Source organism: Papio anubis, unplaced genomic scaffold (assembly GCF_008728515.1).
Source record: "Papio anubis isolate 15944 unplaced genomic scaffold, Panubis1.0 scaffold35, whole genome shotgun sequence".
NCBI classification, from domain to species: Eukaryota; Metazoa; Chordata; class Mammalia; order Primates; family Cercopithecidae; genus Papio; species Papio anubis.
Genome location: NW_022163640.1, coordinates 330,236 through 346,905, shown reverse-complemented (window position 1 = coordinate 346,905; position 16,670 = coordinate 330,236). Strand labels below are relative to the sequence as shown.

The 16,670-nt window shown below is 39.4% G+C and overlaps 1 protein-coding gene across 12 annotated transcripts in view; it reads right to left on the bottom strand.

The window, feature by feature from the left end:
• Positions 1-410: 410 nt before the first annotated feature.
• Positions 411-16,670, bottom strand: part of LOC116268653 (semaphorin-6D) — a 55,598-nt gene continuing 39,338 nt past the window's right edge. For 5 of the 12 annotated variants that reach the window (XM_031662011.1, XM_031662010.1, XM_031662012.1 and 2 more), the window contains 18 exons: positions 14,236-14,398; positions 13,723-13,834; positions 13,104-13,164; positions 12,919-12,981; positions 12,708-12,809; positions 12,388-12,478; positions 11,814-11,933; positions 11,026-11,114; positions 10,059-10,276; positions 9,821-9,952; positions 9,322-9,477; positions 9,059-9,232; positions 8,100-8,240; positions 7,927-8,004; positions 7,408-7,508; positions 6,992-7,048; positions 5,336-5,503; positions 411-3,578 (listed from right to left, as the gene is read on the bottom strand). In XM_031662011.1, coding sequence (XP_031517871.1) covers positions 2,290-3,578; positions 5,336-5,503; positions 6,992-7,048; positions 7,408-7,508; positions 7,927-8,004; positions 8,100-8,240; positions 9,059-9,232; positions 9,322-9,477; positions 9,821-9,952; positions 10,059-10,276; positions 11,026-11,114; positions 11,814-11,933; positions 12,388-12,478; positions 12,708-12,809; positions 12,919-12,981; positions 13,104-13,164; positions 13,723-13,834; positions 14,236-14,344 — 3,261 coding nt within the window. In that variant the 5' untranslated portion in view covers positions 14,345-14,398 and the 3' untranslated portion in view covers positions 411-2,289. The remainder of the gene's footprint in view (positions 3,579-5,335; positions 5,504-6,991; positions 7,049-7,407; positions 7,509-7,926; positions 8,005-8,099; positions 8,241-9,058; positions 9,233-9,321; positions 9,478-9,820; positions 9,953-10,058; positions 10,277-11,025; positions 11,115-11,813; positions 11,934-12,387; positions 12,479-12,707; positions 12,810-12,918; positions 12,982-13,103; positions 13,165-13,722; positions 13,835-14,235; positions 14,399-16,670) is intronic. The other 7 variants (XM_031662015.1, XM_031662018.1, XM_031662016.1 and 4 more) reach the window with 7 other exon arrangements.

Sequence of the window (16,670 nt, the reverse complement as noted above, 5' to 3'; positions counted from 1 at the left end):
TTGAGGGTTACTTTTTATGCCGTACCATTAAAAAAGATACAATCTGCATTTACCTTTGCACAAATGGATAAAGCATTTAAAAATTAAATTATCAGGATAGAGACTAGATTTCATGTTAGAAATTTCAACATAAATACTGATTGAACTCACATTACAAACTACAAGGAAGTACAATGTTACAAAATGTTATCTGGGGTCACATAGAGTTACTGTTCCGTTTTACACACGCTGGGATTAATATTGGTAAGGTGAATTCAAACACGTTTGTTGTTGGTGGACTGAGTAGTGTTTATCATTGGTTGGTTTAATTTATTATTAATCTGTAATATTTTAGTTGCAAAGCTGAAGTGTTTCAAGAACAGAAATCTTAGCTTTAGCGCCTCCAGGGATCACTGGAAATCATGTTCTATATAAAACAATGTTCTTTAAAAAAAAAAAGAATAGCTGTATCAGTATTTCACATTCTGTATAAAAATGATCTGGTCTTCTGCAACCTGTCCTCCCCAAAGTAATAGGTACCAACAGTATTGTCAAAAGAAATCCAGTCGAACTCATTTGCCTGACTACAGCAGGAGCATTCCTCTGCCTTGGTACTTTCTAGATTTGGTTCACTAAACAACTGTGTGGTCTGCAGCATATTAACTGAAACAGTCAGCAGGGTTGCGCATCATCAACTGTAAGTGGTTTCTGCCAAACTACGCATAAATGACGCTCTATAGTTTCTGCAGGTGTCACATTACCCAGGAAACCTCATTTGAGTTCACATTATCACTGTTTCATCCTTAGGAAAGCAGGAGTGGAATGTTTATCATGGCAAAGAATGTAATGCTGCTCTGAGGTTGGATTATGTTAACAATTAATTGTTCTAGATTGTTTCTGTGATTTTTTGAAAAGAGTCTTTTTCAGGTGCTGGTTGAAAAACATTTACAACTGGCACTCAGTAAATAATGTGCTATACTGAAAACACTTGACAGATTTTAGTACTTCTATCATTCTCATGAATAAGGCACAAAATGCACAGATTCAGGTAAACTCACATGTGGTATTTACAGTATATTGTCATTACCTGCATGACTTAGGAGAAAATTCTCACATAACACAACACAGACAACATGATTGCACCACTGTTAGTCTTCACAGACTGTTTCTGTTAAGCCAATTACAATTCCTTTCATATGTCTTTCTTTCGTCTTCTATTTTTTGCTTGTTTGTTTTTTGTTTTTTACCTTGGGGGGTAGGAGGAGTTAAAGGAGGAGAAATTTTACTATGCGGGAAAAAACCAAACACAATAAAAATAAAACCTTATTAATGTGTCTAAGGTTAAATAGAGTGACTCAGGCTTTGATTCACAGTGGACAGGAAAATTTTACTACTGAATACTGGAAAATAAATCAAGGATACCTCTTAATATCTTGATCTCCTTAAGCTGGCAAGACTGGAATAGAAGTTTTAATGAATAGCAGCACAAAATCACTTGCAACTCTTACATTCTGGCATTGGGTACCACCTAAGTAAAGTTCATCATTTTGATGGTCAAAGGAGCCTCGATTCTATTCCTCTTTCAAAGCTGAACGCAATGGACTCCTGTGGGAAGCAGTATTGTCTCTCGTTCAGTCATGCTCAATGTAAACAACTCCATAGCACAAAAAGATGCAATGGGCACCTAAACAAATCCTAGTGGGTACAGCACACACACACACACACAAACACACACACACACACACGCAACAAGTTTGTTGGTGGCATGAAAAAAATGCCACACATGAAAAAAAAAATGCTACAGCTTGGGTCAAAGATTGAATTTTTAGCAAACTGCGTGGTAATCTTACAAGTTCATTTCTTTGAGACATTACCATCTTTTTTCGACATTTGTGCAAGAGGCAAGGTGAATGCATACATATTAAAACGTTCACATTTAATGGGAAGACCACACATAATGGCAGTCAACATTGAACCCATTTTCAAGTATTTGTTCACAGATTCTTCTGAGTACTGTTATCAGCTCTTTATACTGGTAAGGTAGCCCCTGGGAGCTACACATCTCTTTAGCTTCAAACAAAAGAAATGGAATGACCAGCACCTTCCTTTGTTTTCAGGCAAGTACACAGAAGCCTTGCTGCAGTAGCTACATGTGGCGAGTTCTGATGTTGCCAAAGTTAGAAAGAGTTTCTTTGGCCACTTGGTTCTCTTAAAATACAAGCAAGTCTCTTGTTTTAAGGTACCCTTACAACATCATCCTCTCAAAAACATGGGCAGGATAAAGCCACATGGGAATAGCACACTTGAGGCCTAGTATGTGTATTTGTTCAGTGGTCTGACAGATGGGGTTTGAGGAACAAAGGAAGGCTTTGGTGGCACGTCAGGTTTTAAGGACGGCGTCCTCTTTAGTCCCGTCCTAGGAAGAGTGCCATTACTGGTGTAGCTGCTCTGTCTGGAGAGGGAAGGCTGCAGATGAACACTCACTGGTGTCCCCTGAATATAGTCCACCTTCGCCCCAGTGGGGGTGGGCATATATCCTCCACGGTTCATACTAGGCTGTCTGGATAACAAAACGCCATTTGGTGAGTTTAAGTTTTTAGGCATAGCAGATATAGAGTGCCTCTGGGAGGAATTTTTGTGATAACCCCTTTGTCTTTCCAGAGAAGTCATTGGGACTCCAGGAGTGGTGGGGACATCCACTCGCTTGGTTGGGCTATTTCTGGGGAGAGTTGAAGGAGGGGAGTATAGCGATGCCTCCCGGTTAGGGACTTTAGGTGGGACCTCAGACATCGATCCCACGGGATCCAGCATTAAGTTCTGGTGTGCCATTTGGATGTCTCCCATGATGGCTTTGGGGTTACTATTTGGGTCATTCAGATGCTTCAGGAGGTCATTGAGGGTATTTCTGGAATCGACAGAACGCCGGTGCTCTCTCTTACTGGATGACTTTGTAAGAGGGTGATCAATGTTTTGAAGCTTCTTTTCAGCTTTGTGAGCGTTGGAGTTTGAGAAAGACGTGTTGTAGTCATGGGTAGCATTTGGAAGAACAATGGCGCTGGGGATATGCCCATGACTTAATGGGGAATGAGGCGGCGGACTAGAGGGAAAAAACTGAGGGGTTTCTTTCCTTGAAGCCCCATGGCCATGGGCCTTTTCTGAGTGGCTCTTCATGGCCTGCAGGGTCTTCTGGTGAAGCACGGGTGTAGACTCAGGAGTGGGAAGAGCAGCCAGCTCTGGAGGTTGCCCTCGATGGTCCATTACCATGGATTTAGTATCTCCATTGGGTGGGAGCTCTTTCCGACTGGTCAGCAGGTTACTATACAGTTTAGGAGAATCGATATTCTGTTGGTATTCCTTGACAGGGCTGTCAAAGAGACCATTCAGTTTGGCAAAACTTCCACTGGAGTCTGTGCATGACTGGGCGGACTCTGCATCTTTATGGATCTTTCTGTTTTTCCGAACAAACATGTCTCGATAGCAGTATACTGCCACACCTGCAATGAATGCCCCCAAAACAAAAGCAGCAAAGACACAGGTGATGAGGACATTCATGTGGACCATCTGGTTGGACTCTCCAGACTGCACTTCCCATCGTACACCTGCAACAGACACATGGGACGTGTGAATGAGGTGCTTTTTAACAATAATAATAAACAGCAAATGGCTTTCAGTGAGCCAACAAGACCTTCACATGGTTCGTATGCTTAGCTTGGAGGGTCAAGTAGACTCCAAAATTCCTTGTATATTTTGTCTTTAATCAAACTAGGATCCCCAGAGACATACAGGATTGCTGCAAATGCCAGGATAACTGTAATCTCCCACTGATCTGTATTCTTCTGTTCTTTTCCTCTAATCCCTCATAAATAGTTGTTATATGTTAGAAAGTTTAATAAGAGTTTCGATCTAAAAAATAGTTAGAGGTGCATAGTTTCTGAATAGCTAACCTTAAACTCATTATATGTTTTGTGGCATAATTTTCTCTTAATTCAAGATTAAAAGGTAGCTGTTAGGATATAGGAAACTGTAATAATTAGCATAAATATATATTATGCTAAAATAATATCCCAATAAAATTATACTAACTTAAATAAGAACACATAATTTGTTCACAAACCAAAAATATCTGCTTGATCACTATTAGCTATAAAAAGAGACTTTCATGTTTGCTTGAATTTTTTTTTCATTCCATCTTGGGGTGAAGCACTCTTGAATGACCGACTATGTAAGAAATCCAGACAGTCTAAGGAAACATACTACGTATTAGTTAAGAAAATTGTCAAATTATCCGAAGATATTTGAAAATATTTAAATTAGACCTAGAAAAAGAAGAGCAAATTAGTTTATAATTATTGAAATTAAACTTAACCTTTTAATGCAACCACAGACATCTAACAATTAATTAAAAAATGTTAGTTTAAGAGGTATTCAAGTCTGTTACATGCTATAAACACAGCTATCCCAGAGTAAGGTAAGTCAGAGTGATTTTGAAGATTCTGTTGCTTTAAGTTAGTGCTAAGGCCTTTGAACATTAGTTGTTTTTAATTAATGTTTAATTAATGTTATGGAATTCAGTGGCACTGTGAAAGACCAAGAAAGAAAAGGAGAAAAAAATGGTATTACTAAAGAAAGCAAAGCAGAAAGAAGAATGAAGAATGATTATAAAATTGTTTACAACGAAAACATATAAAATGAAAATCAACCGATATAAATCATAAATGACAATGCGCTGCCATAAAAACTGATTGGAAACCTGATACCATAGTTTAGTAAGCACTAAAGAATAGATTTTTTTTCCTAGAGTAATATATCTAATAAGCTAACTCAACAGGCAGCTATTTTATAACTGCTCCTATTACAGGCTGAAAATGATAGTTATGGACAAGCATTCTGTTATGTTTTATTGCTTGTGGCATTCAAGCAACTTAGCATCTCACATATCCTTTTCAGATCGCATTTTGAATGGAAGCTAAACAAGAGGCTGGGAAAGGTTCCTAGACAAAACATCTGATATCAGGATATTTGCAATTAATGAGTTTTGTTTTTTGCTGCGGTGACCCTTGAAATTTCCTGAAATCCAGCACGCTCTCTGCTTCTTCAGACAGAAATCAACACAGATTAGATTGTCTGAGTGGCTGCTTCAGCAGCCTTTTCTCCAACAGCTTTCCACCTCTTTTATCTTTTAAGGAATGCACTCAGATATAACCACAGAAAGCCAGAGAGACTGTGGCTAGGGGCGGTGGAGGTACAACCGCAGAAGCTCCAGTGAGGCTCACCTCTGGAGAACCACATACTCCTCAGTGATATTAAGGATCAGGTTTCCATGCAGTTAGAGATGAGGTCCCTGCTGAGGCCTTACCCTTTGGGATACCCGATAAAGGATCAGTAAAATCAGAAGTGTTTGGATCATCTTGAACTACAAATTTCCGAGAGCTTGTCAGTTTAGGTCTCCAGGTATCAATCACTTTAGGTGTGATTTCTGGGATACTTGCCATTGTGGTAACAGAAGATGAAGATACCTCCATGTCTGTGGTGGCAAACAGATTTTATTAATATGGATAATGTCAAGATTTTTTTGATTGGTCTGTTGCATTTTTAAATAAAGTTTGAGTAAATTTCATGAGAACGTTTGCTCTAGGATTTTGTAAAAACATGCCTGAGGAAGCTACATCAAATTCTTTCCTTTCAAGGGAGTGAATGAAAACTGAAAATTAACAGTAAAGACATATTAAGCAGATTTCAAAATTAAAGATACTCGAAAGGCTCTTAGGAAAGCCCCTGTGGTTACTAATGACACTCATGAAAAAGGTAATATAATTCCCAGGGCAGATTAGTTGCTGTTTCTTCCTTCTCTTGTGAGACATCATTTCATTTCTTTTTATGCATCCTAAAAAGCACTTTCACAGATGGTTAGAAAATCTATAGTCTTTATTGGGGAAGAAGCTATGATGGAATTTTGTCAGAAAATATCTGGTTAAGTCTATGAAGAGACTTGATTTTGGATGTGATAAACCAGCTCTGCCTAAGAGGTTGTTACTAGTGGCCTCCTGTCCATATGTAGATTATTCACTACACTGAGGCTCTGCCCCCGACAGTAAAACACCGAAGGAGGGACAGACTTTGCCTGTACTCTCCAAAACTGCTGGGGAGTTTCTTCCAAAGAGTTAGCAGAACCTAATGCAAAGGCAATGGCATTTACAAACTGAACGAGGATATTCTGATACATAAGGTCTGCCATCTTTTTCTCCCCCTGAGGAAAGGAATTGCTGGTGAGTTTTAGAAGCAGCAATAGGACCGGGAGTAACTTAACCTTTTAGCATGTCTAGTACTGATTTCCTCCAAATAGATTTTCCCTCAAAATGTAAGCCTACGCTTTTAGGCTAAAACCTCAGAGACTGCAATTCTGACTGGTGCAACGATTACAGAAGAAGGTTCCAAAACAGGTACAGAGAGGCTTGGAGAGCCCACTGAACATCTTAATACATCAAAAATCAGCTTCATTCCACTGAAGCCTTTTTCACACGACCAAGACCACAACATTCAAAGATTCGCAGGATGAGCGCAAACCATTCAAAGATCTCTAAAACTTTTAAATACACATTTATGGGAAATGTGTATTTGTTTACTAGGTCATAGGAAAGGTGAGGAGAGATGGGGAAAAATAATGAAATTCCGCCATCCATTAAATACAGATGACCAGAAGAAACATTCACAATGCAAAGAGGTGAGAAAGAAGAAAGCTTGGGTGGGCGTGCGTGCAGCTGGAATGCAGTCTATGTTAGCCCATTTGAATTTTCTTAAAGGATGTGGCTTGGTCAATGATGAAGTGTTAACATGCTATACAAGGGTGAAGTGCTCAGTAAGAAAAGTCTTTTGGTACCATCAGTGGGATTATGAGTCAAAGCGGAAAAATGAAGGGCTGCCAAACTGCGCAAAAGGAGGGGAGAAGGGGCTGAAAATGCTGAACTGAAGGAAAGAAAAGGTTGTTAATTCAAAAAAATTAAAAAAAACTAACCAGATGTTGGACCGCCAAATATTTTGTAATCTGGTGTAGTTGAAGTAGGCAAAATTTCTAAAAGAATTAAAGGAACAAGTAATCAGTGAAAAGTAACCAAAAGAAAGCAAAAATTTATGAATTCCAATTAACTAAAAAAGTAAAAAAAAAAAAGACTATAAATTAAAAAGATTAACCTACTGGTTAGACTATCTCTCTCTAGATTTCCTACAAAATTGTAAATGGTGAAGGAAAAAAAAGTAAGCCTCTTTTCTAATGTATCCCCATGATCAAACAGCTCAGCTTTTGCGAAGTTTAAGTTAAAATGCTAGGTGGTATGTGTCCTGAGTCATTAAAAAGACTGATTGTAAAATAATGTCCACGTGCAAAGGTGGTCAAAAAGAAGCTCCAGGTGGGAATGGAAGATTCTGTCTTACCATGGCAGTCCCCTAGATGAGCTGTGTTGCCGAATTCTGTGTCTTGCTCATATCCTTCAGCACTGTGGTTATGGAAAGCAAAGAAGTCTTCGGTTAACAGCCTTCATAGGAACACAAGTGACAACCAGAGCAGAACCAAGAACACAGACTCATTAGTAAGAATGTGCAGAGAGAAAAAAAATATTAAACATTTTAACATAACTTGCTAAAATGGCTACTTCTGTTAAAAACTAGTGAACTAGAATGTTTAAGAGAACAGACTAGAATTGGTTTTTTCTCTCCATCCATTTCCCTTAAGTATTATTAGGTCTACCATTTCCCTTAAGTATTATTATGCCCTTCCTTCTCACATCTCCTGGTTTTCATTTTCCTGTTTCTTCCATAACAAAAAAACAAAAAGAAAGCAAGAAAGCAAGCAAGAAAGAAAAAGTAGTGTAATTGGAAGTTTTCCACAATTTCTAGCTTTAGAGACCCTGGAGAGGATAGTTCATCCTAGCTCACATGAGAAAGTGTACTTACAGCATCCCTGGGGTCACTCTACCACAGGATCCCTGGCTTAACCAGCCACAATACGGGTCACGAGATGCAATACAAGACCTGTATAACACCAAACAGAATGTAACTCGGATTTTCTCATCATCAAAGGTTTTGATGCTGCAAGACCCAGGGTAAGTAAAGAAACACGAGCTTACTTTTTACATGATCCATAACGCTCACAGCGACTGAGGGGGATGCGGACAACGCAGCTAGAGAATGCCACATATAAAGCGTGGTGATCTTTATCCAACTGTAATGAGATGACCTTTTTGTCTTCCTCATTCTCAGCACTGCACCTATTTTGTGGGATACATTTTGAAGCCATATGTTTAGTCAGTCAAGTGTGGTTTGGTTTAGCAATTACTGAGAGCTGGGAAATCATAAGGAATATTCTTGGTAACAAACCAGGCAAGTACATAGTTTGGGAAATAATAATTACGTGATTCATCTTCTACTTCTCTGCATGGTTGGTTAAATTTCAGGCTGGACAAAGGGTTTTTAAAGATTGCTTTCCTGTTATGATGATAGAAATGAATTGCATTTGTGAAGGCCACATTTGACTATAGAAATAAAAAGGATCGTGTTTTAATGCATTTAAATTTTCCTGTGTTAGATGGTTCTGGTTCTCTCCTTAGTCCCCTTTGCTCCATTTCTCTCTTTTATTTCTTGTTTTTTTAAAAATGGTCTAAATATTCTCTTACATATTTATGATAGGAAGGAAATGCTTAACTAGTATTACATTCTGTGTATGTATGTGCGTGTATATTTGTGTGTGTGTGTGTGTGTGTGTGTATGCAAGCTCACAACTGTCTGCTGCATGTAGCATCTTGGAATATATCTGCAAGATAAGAGAGGTGCTGTTAAAATGTTCTCATAGTCTACAGGTGAAAAACAAGGGCTGAATGATTTTTAAACTCATCAACCGTTCACCCTCCTTGCCCTAGTAGGCTCGGGAAAAAAACAAATCCAAGATTTATTTCAATGAGAAAAAAACACAAAACACTATTATGCCAAACCATGGCTAATTTAGAGGGCCAAAAGGACACGACTAGATGAAATACACGCCGGAAATTTTTGAGCAGTACTGAAGGGCATTCTCGTAACATACACCTACTTTGCATGGTTGTAGGCTTCAATCTCTTCCAGTAACACACTGTCGTTCAAAGAGAAAGGACTGGTCTTTGCCAGAACTTTAAGTACCACGCCAGCTTCAGAGCCAACAAAGATGACTGTGTAGTTCTGGTAGGGTCCGGCAGAATGGTCCACTGCGATGGCTGTCAGTCTGTACCTACGAGAGGCGGCAGCACAGATCAGAAGGGGAGGCCAACGGGCAGAGAAAATGTTGGATAGGAAGGAGTGTTTCCCATACGATCTCACCTGACCCGAGTCTTTGTGAACCAGGGCTCATCGGCAATGGGTGGAACAGCAGAGTCCATCAGAGGATGAGATTTGATGAATGACAGGGTTTCATCCGGGAAATCGATGGAGGTTTTATAAGCTTCAGCGAGGCCGTGTTTTGCACAACAGCCAGGCCTGAAAGGAAAACAGCGTTCTTTTATGCTCTTGGCTGCCCCTGCCACACCATGTACTGTATCTAAGGAATAAGTGCATATTCTCAGAGAAGAGGTCAAGGGAGGAAGGAGAGTGAATGAAACTAAAGGAGCAATGCTATGCCCCTGAACTCAGTGGGCTCTCCATTCACACTCATGAGCTTGCAGGTCACAAGGCTATATCCACTGGCTCCATCTGAGATGCTGCAGAGAGACAAACCCCTTCCTGGTGTGGGAGGTTGGCCAAGCTGCTCCCTGAGGAGGGCTTCTTCCAGCGACCGGAGGGTTTTGTTCAAGACAAAACCCTTTTCGACTTTTTTATTTACCTTGGCTTTGGGACTTTGTCTTCGGGAACTGCTGTCCAAACAGAATCTGGAGTTTTCTGTTCCTTAAACCGTCCTTTGAATACTTTTTCAATGTCATCCATGCTAAAGGCACAGACAGCGGAACCAGGGATGCTGAAAAGGAAGAAAACCATCAGGAAGAGGCTGGCGACACGGAGCCTGTCTTGGTTCTGACAGGCATGTGCAGAACATCTCTGCAGTGCCGGGGTCCTGCGCTCACCTGTTGAGCTGTGTGGTAAACACCCCGACCACAGTGGGGATGCCATTGATTTGTATTATGTCTGTAATAGACTGCAGAACATCAAAGTAGAAAAACGAATCTCCAGGGACAGAACAGTTCAGCCGAGCCTTCAAAAATGAAGTCCAGTGTTTCTCCAGGACCCGCTGGGAGCCACCCATGTCGTTTTTACAGATGCGGGCCACGCGGGAATACACAGCCTGCCCAACAGACAGAAGCAAAGCGATGGGGTTGTGAGCATGGAAAGGAATGGAAACAAAATGATGCTATTTAAGGGAGGGACAAAAAATGCTAAAGATACATCTGGTTCAAAAGAATCTAGCAGTCTTCTCTCTAGGGGTCTGTCCAGTAAGAAGGTAAACTGGATTCACCTATGGAAAAAAAAAAGAGCCACTGTTTTGCTAAACATCCTCCCCAAGGAGTGAGCTGTCTATCTGCCTTGCTGAATGAAAACCATTCCAGCACTTGGTCTCCAACTCTGCTTCCTGTATTGTTAATGAAACGTGTCGTCTTTCAACCTGGCATAGAAGGGGTTGCAATACTTTAAAATCACATGGGCCTTCACTGAAACACTAAAAATTGAATGGGGTCCCTACTTTCTATCCTGCCTTTTGACACTGAGAAAGAAGAGACTATGAATGATTTTCTAAAGAGTAAAAAAAAAAAAAAGCATCCATAGCTCAAGGGTACCTGTAGAACACTCTCTGTGGCTGCAGGAAAAAAAAGGAAATCTTCTCAAAACTCAAGGCTGGTGTTCCCACTCAGGTTATTGTTCAGATGTTTTCCAGCAATTATTCTCATGACAAGCAACCCACCTCTCTGCAGTTGGCCCTATGTACACTGAATTGAGAGCTGGAAAACATGCCAAGGGAGCATCCTTAACTCTATCACAGTGGTCTCAATTTCATGCAGTACAAGTCCATGATTCAAGCCAAATGCATACACTTGCCTTGCCTAAATTATTATGTTCGACAGCAATTTCTCGAAAGAAGAAATAGACATAGTTTCCGTATTCTATGGCATGAAGAAAGTGTGGCTCTGAAAGAAAAATTAAAAACAAACTGGTTCCTAAAGGATAATTCAATTAGCATAAGACCCCGACTGCAAGGCATGACTGAAAGATGTTGCACAGTTACATTCAAGCCAACAAGAACTCCAATCTGCCAATGATTTTGAGGAGTCCCAATATGGGTGTGTTCAAGCTTCAGGGAACCCGTTGTCTCTAAAGTCAGCTAATGGACTGTAAAAAGACCTACAGGGAACTGAACTACAGCAAAGGTCTTTGTTTCAACAGATTTATTCATTAACCTATTTAACTAGGGAAGAAAACCTCTTACACTGAAAATAAAAAATCTTGATTTCTAGACTCCGAAGAACAAAATGGCTCTCATACGGACTAATCAATTCTCTCTGTTAACTTTCCAAGATGGGTAAATGGCAAATAGTATTATGTGCATTTAGAAGGTTAGACAAATTGGTACACACAGAGATGAAATCTCCCCCTGCTTTTTTTTTGAGGTCACCTGGGATAAACACCTGGATGAACTTACTCTCCTTAGGCGGCTACTAGTCTCCTCATTCCCTATCAATGCTCCTGTTCACAACCAAAGCAGTGTTTACGTGTTCTAAATAAACAATATAAAGTCATGTGCTGAACCTCTCGATGGCTGTGGCTGCTGTCCCCACTTGGGCCATCCACTCTCCTGGTGACCCCACGACACTGCTCTTCAAAGGTACCTTTTATCCATTTGGAATCATATTTTATTGTGCGGAGGGCAGATCCATCACCCATGCTTCGATAAATAACGGCATCACTGGCCAAGAAGTCAGCCACTGTGGCAGAATACAGCTTCCCATCTGAAACCAAAGTTATAATTTTGGTAAGATAACCATAATTATCCCGCAGTGTGTTTGCTTCAGTAGCGTGCTATGCCCTTTGCAGTGCTCTCACCGGTATTACCATTATCTATACAAATAGGGCTGCACCTGATACTCACATCAATGTGTGACAGGTCAGCCATGGGATTATCTAATTTTACAGATGAAGGATCTAGGCATCAAAAAGTTAAGCAACTTATCTGGAGTCACTGGCCTAGTTAACAACAGGGTGTCATAATACTTATAGTGTGCACTGAAATATCCTTGTCCTTAATTTCTTCTTTTTTTCTGGAAATTTGTGCATAGATTTTAGCCTTTCGAACACTTAGATCAAGGTGGGTATCCAAGTTATTAACTTTTACTCTTCCATTACATTCCTTTTTTGCCTTCAATGTCATTAATCATTTATATTCATTAGGCTAGAGGATCTTACCAGCAAAGAGGGCAACATTGGTTTGTCTGGCATCAAATGGGCATCTTGCCAGGCCACTAATTTCTTCCCCATCATATTCTAAGGTACTCAACTACAAAAGAAAAATAAATAGCCAGTGTCATATCTATTCAATGTGCCTGTCTGAAGGCAATACTGTTTTATTTGTATTAAAATTCCATTTGAAGAATTCTGTCTTTATTCTTTCATAGCACTAGAGATAAAACAAATTACTGGAAAGCAGAAAGGTTTCAACTCTAACAGCATACCAGTGAAGGGAGAAAAGTTGATCAAAAGAAGCACATCGCATAAAGTATACTTACCCTGTAGTATCTACACATGGGATTGAATGCATTGGTACCACAAACAAAAACCATCTCATCGTTTCTTGGAACAAATACTTTGATAAAGTTGTGGCATTCATCCTAAAGAAAGTAGTAGTAACATTAATATCAGACATTCAAACGTGCTGGCACTGTGGTATCAAGCCCACAGAAAGACTAAATCTAGCAAACATTTGTCTGTTTAACTCACTTTATGCTTGCCTTTCATAGCACAGTTTTCTCGATCCTGTTGTCTTGATCGCCATGTCAGTTTCTGTATTAATCAAGCAAAATCAAAGTTCAGTTTTTAAATGGGAACATTTTTGGGGGAGGGAGTGGAAAAATTAATCAGGTTCAGAGGGAATGTAAATAAATTTGCCAACTACAGTTGCTCACCTTGCTTGGTATTACCTCTGTTTTGGGCATTTCATTTAAGTTTACTGTATAAACTTGATCCCTGTTGGAAATAAGGCAATAAAGCATATCATGTGAATACATAAAAATGTTAAGCTGCTTCTTATTTTATTTTTACAGATCTGCCTTTATTGTGTTTTAGAGATCATCTGGATTTTCTCTGTCTCAAACAAAGTCAACAAAGAGTACTTTTTCATTAGTGAGATGCTTTTATACATCACTGTAGTCAGAGAGCAAAGAAAGCTCTTCTCTCCAGGCATGGGTCAAACTGCTACTTGGTATTAGCATAGACATATTTCTGATATTTGCTTGAATAATTCTAAGTTAAAAACGCATAAAGAAAGGTTTTTTTTCCCTGCTGCTTTAGGAAAAAAGAATGGTGTATGATTTCTTGATGGCAGTAATAAAATAGCACCGCTGAAGGCTTGAGCTTTGTATTTTGTTCCTGGTACACAACACTGACTCTTCTCAGTGAATATTTCTGGCTACTTGCAATTTTTGATCACAATCACATATTAGTTTTTCATGAACTAGACACATTAATGCAAGCACCACTAGAGAAAAGAATTTTAATCTAATAAACCAATGAAAGGAAAATTACCTGCCAGCAATATAAAGTGTGTCTCGAATTTTCAACATCAGCTGAAAGTCCAGCCTGTGCTGCGATTCATTGCCTGAAGGGCGTCCTCTAAAAACCGGATATTGCCTTGAATCTGCAAGTAAAAATGGGCTAAACCATCATTCAGGATTATGGAGCTGAGGGATCAATAAACAGCATTGATTAGCCGTATATACTTGTTGTAGAAGGGTTTTAACTAAATTCCTCTCTTAAGGTCTTGAATATAAATGAATAAAAGGCAGTGAATGTCAGCAAATGGTCTTTTTCTTTTAACTCCACATATATAACCTATATATGGGTTGCTATAGAAAAGCACCCAACAAAACTGTCCCGTTTTCTCCAAACACTAGGACATGATTACTGATAAATTCAGATGCAAATTCATGTTTAAGACATAAAAAATCTCTGCCTCTTTCTGAAAATGAACATGCTTAGAAAATGAAAAACAGAAAAGCTTCCTTCTCAGAATAGAAGACTGTTCTTGAGACGACTTACAGTGATAATCGACAGTATTAAGGGGTTCATCATCTTCAGGAAAGCTGACTGCCCTCAACTGGGAAACCATCAGCAGCAGTATGTAGGCACAAAGCAGGAAGACCCTCATGGTGGGCCAAGGTGAAGTCAGGGTAGCCCCTGCTCAGAAATGCCACTGAGCTACCTGGAAAACAGAAGCAATTTGGAAAGATCGCTATGCTGCAATGAAATAGGTTTCTTGTTTGTCATCAGCTCAGTTTTCACCATCAGCTCCCTCCAAATCCCCTTTCCCACCAGGAATGCTGGCAGTGGTAGATCAGGTATCGCCAAAAACACAGGCAAAAGATGGCAGCATGCCAGTCCTGATTAAAGCATCTGGTCGAGCATATTGAAGTTTTCAGCAAATTCACAAGAATTTTGGAGGTAATCATATGTCATCACAGCAGAGTCACCAGAACCATGAACAGAAATGCTAGCTGCTGACTTGGCAAGAAGATGGGCAAAGTTGGGATGAGAATTTTAATTAAATTCCAATCCTCTTCCCTTCCCCCAGTCCTGAAATATATCTAATACAGCTTGTCTCTGCCCCCCATAAAATGCTCAAGCTGCCTCAAAAATAGCCAGAGGGCTGATGATCCTGTCATAATCCCTCCTCAGCTCTTTGCTTATGGTGTTGCCAAATTCCCAGCATTACCCAAGCATTAGCTCTAAATTCTTAAGTCGAGTATTTCCCTATGCTTAGCAAGACCAACATGGAGACAATGACATGAATGACCCTGAATCAGTGTGAAAGGGAATTAAAAGAAATACAATGATTCCACGATAACCAATCAAGCAAAGCAAGGCAGGGATGAAGTGGCACAGCTGACACCAGGCCACTAGGGAAGACCACGTTTTTACATAAAACCATTTGGACACAAACCAATACCCTAAGTACACCAGTCCTTTTAGCTTTATTGAACTTCAGAGCTGTAGGGGTCCTTAGGGACCATCTAGTCCAACTCCCTCATTTTTCAGATGAAAATCCAAGGGCCAAAAATAATTAAAGGGCTCATTGAATTGTGTGGGGCTAGTTAAGGCGAGATTGGAGTCCAGACTCACATAATCTGGGTCCCTGTCCAGGCTCCTTTTCACCAAATGGAAAGGGGAACATAAATGACTGAATTTTTTTTCCTTCAAAAATACAGCATTACAAAAACCTGTTTGGGAAAATGGATATATTCATCATTTTTATTGAAGTGATGTTTCATAGGTGTTAAATTTAATCAAATTGTACATTAAATACATGCAATTTGTTATATATCAATACCTCAATAAAGCCATCAAAACACAGCATTAATTGCATTATAATAACAGTAAAAAATTTAAGAGATCTTTAAATGTTATTAGCTTATCAAAAAGATAAATGAGGGCCCTGTTGGGCCAATGAGATGGATATTTTTGTGAAGCTGTAAGTGTTCTACTTTGCAACAATAACACCCCTCCCTCAACCAAAACTGTCACTTCCAGCTACTGTTCTGAACAACAAAACATTTACTTTATCATCAGTCTTACGTATCTAAGAACTTTAGGAGAGATCATGAGAGTCACTCCAAATTCCAGGGGAGTCCAACCACTAAATCAGGTGCTTACTGTGCCTTTTTTATGGACTTCAGGTGAAGCACACAGATATGCATGCTATCCAATGCTCTAAATATTTCTCTAACTAAAGTACAAGTCAAGTATATGTGAATTTTAGAGTCCCAGTTTTTCAAAAAGAGAATAATATATTGCAACAGTTTTTTTTGTGGATGATCAACCAGCAGTATGTTAACATATTTAAACTGCCTTACAAAAAGCAGGTGGAATGGAAACTGTGGTGGCATCATTTTGTACTAAAGTTAAAAGAGTGTGGACTTTGGAGTCAGTAGGACTTGGGCATGGATGAAATTATACCACATACTAACAATTGGCCTGGGAACGTTCCTTCAATCTCTTTGAGCATTAGTTTCTTGATCTGTAAAATATGGATAATAGCACCTTCTTAGAGTGAAAAGGAAGCTAATGCCTGGCACATAGGAAATTCTGAGAAAAGTTAGACCTCTCTACCCATTTCCTACTAGAAAATCCTGGGTATGACTAGATTGACTTTAAGAGTCTCATCAGGGCTTGGGGAAAAGATATCCTAAAATATTAAAGTTATTTGGCCAGTTATTTTTCACAACTAGTTATTTTAAAACACTAAAGGACTACTTATAGAATAAATTTTACAACATGTGCCTATGTATTGGACCTGGAAAATAAAGTAATAAAACAAAACAAAAAAGCAATCACCGATAATCCTACTATCCTACCCCAACAACCACAATGATTTGGTTCTAGTTTTTTACTACCTCTACATGGTTTCCATTGTCCTGACAAGACGGTTTTTCCTTGTTTACCCCTTTTTCTGAAGGAGTGTCTTCCTGTCTTGCTTT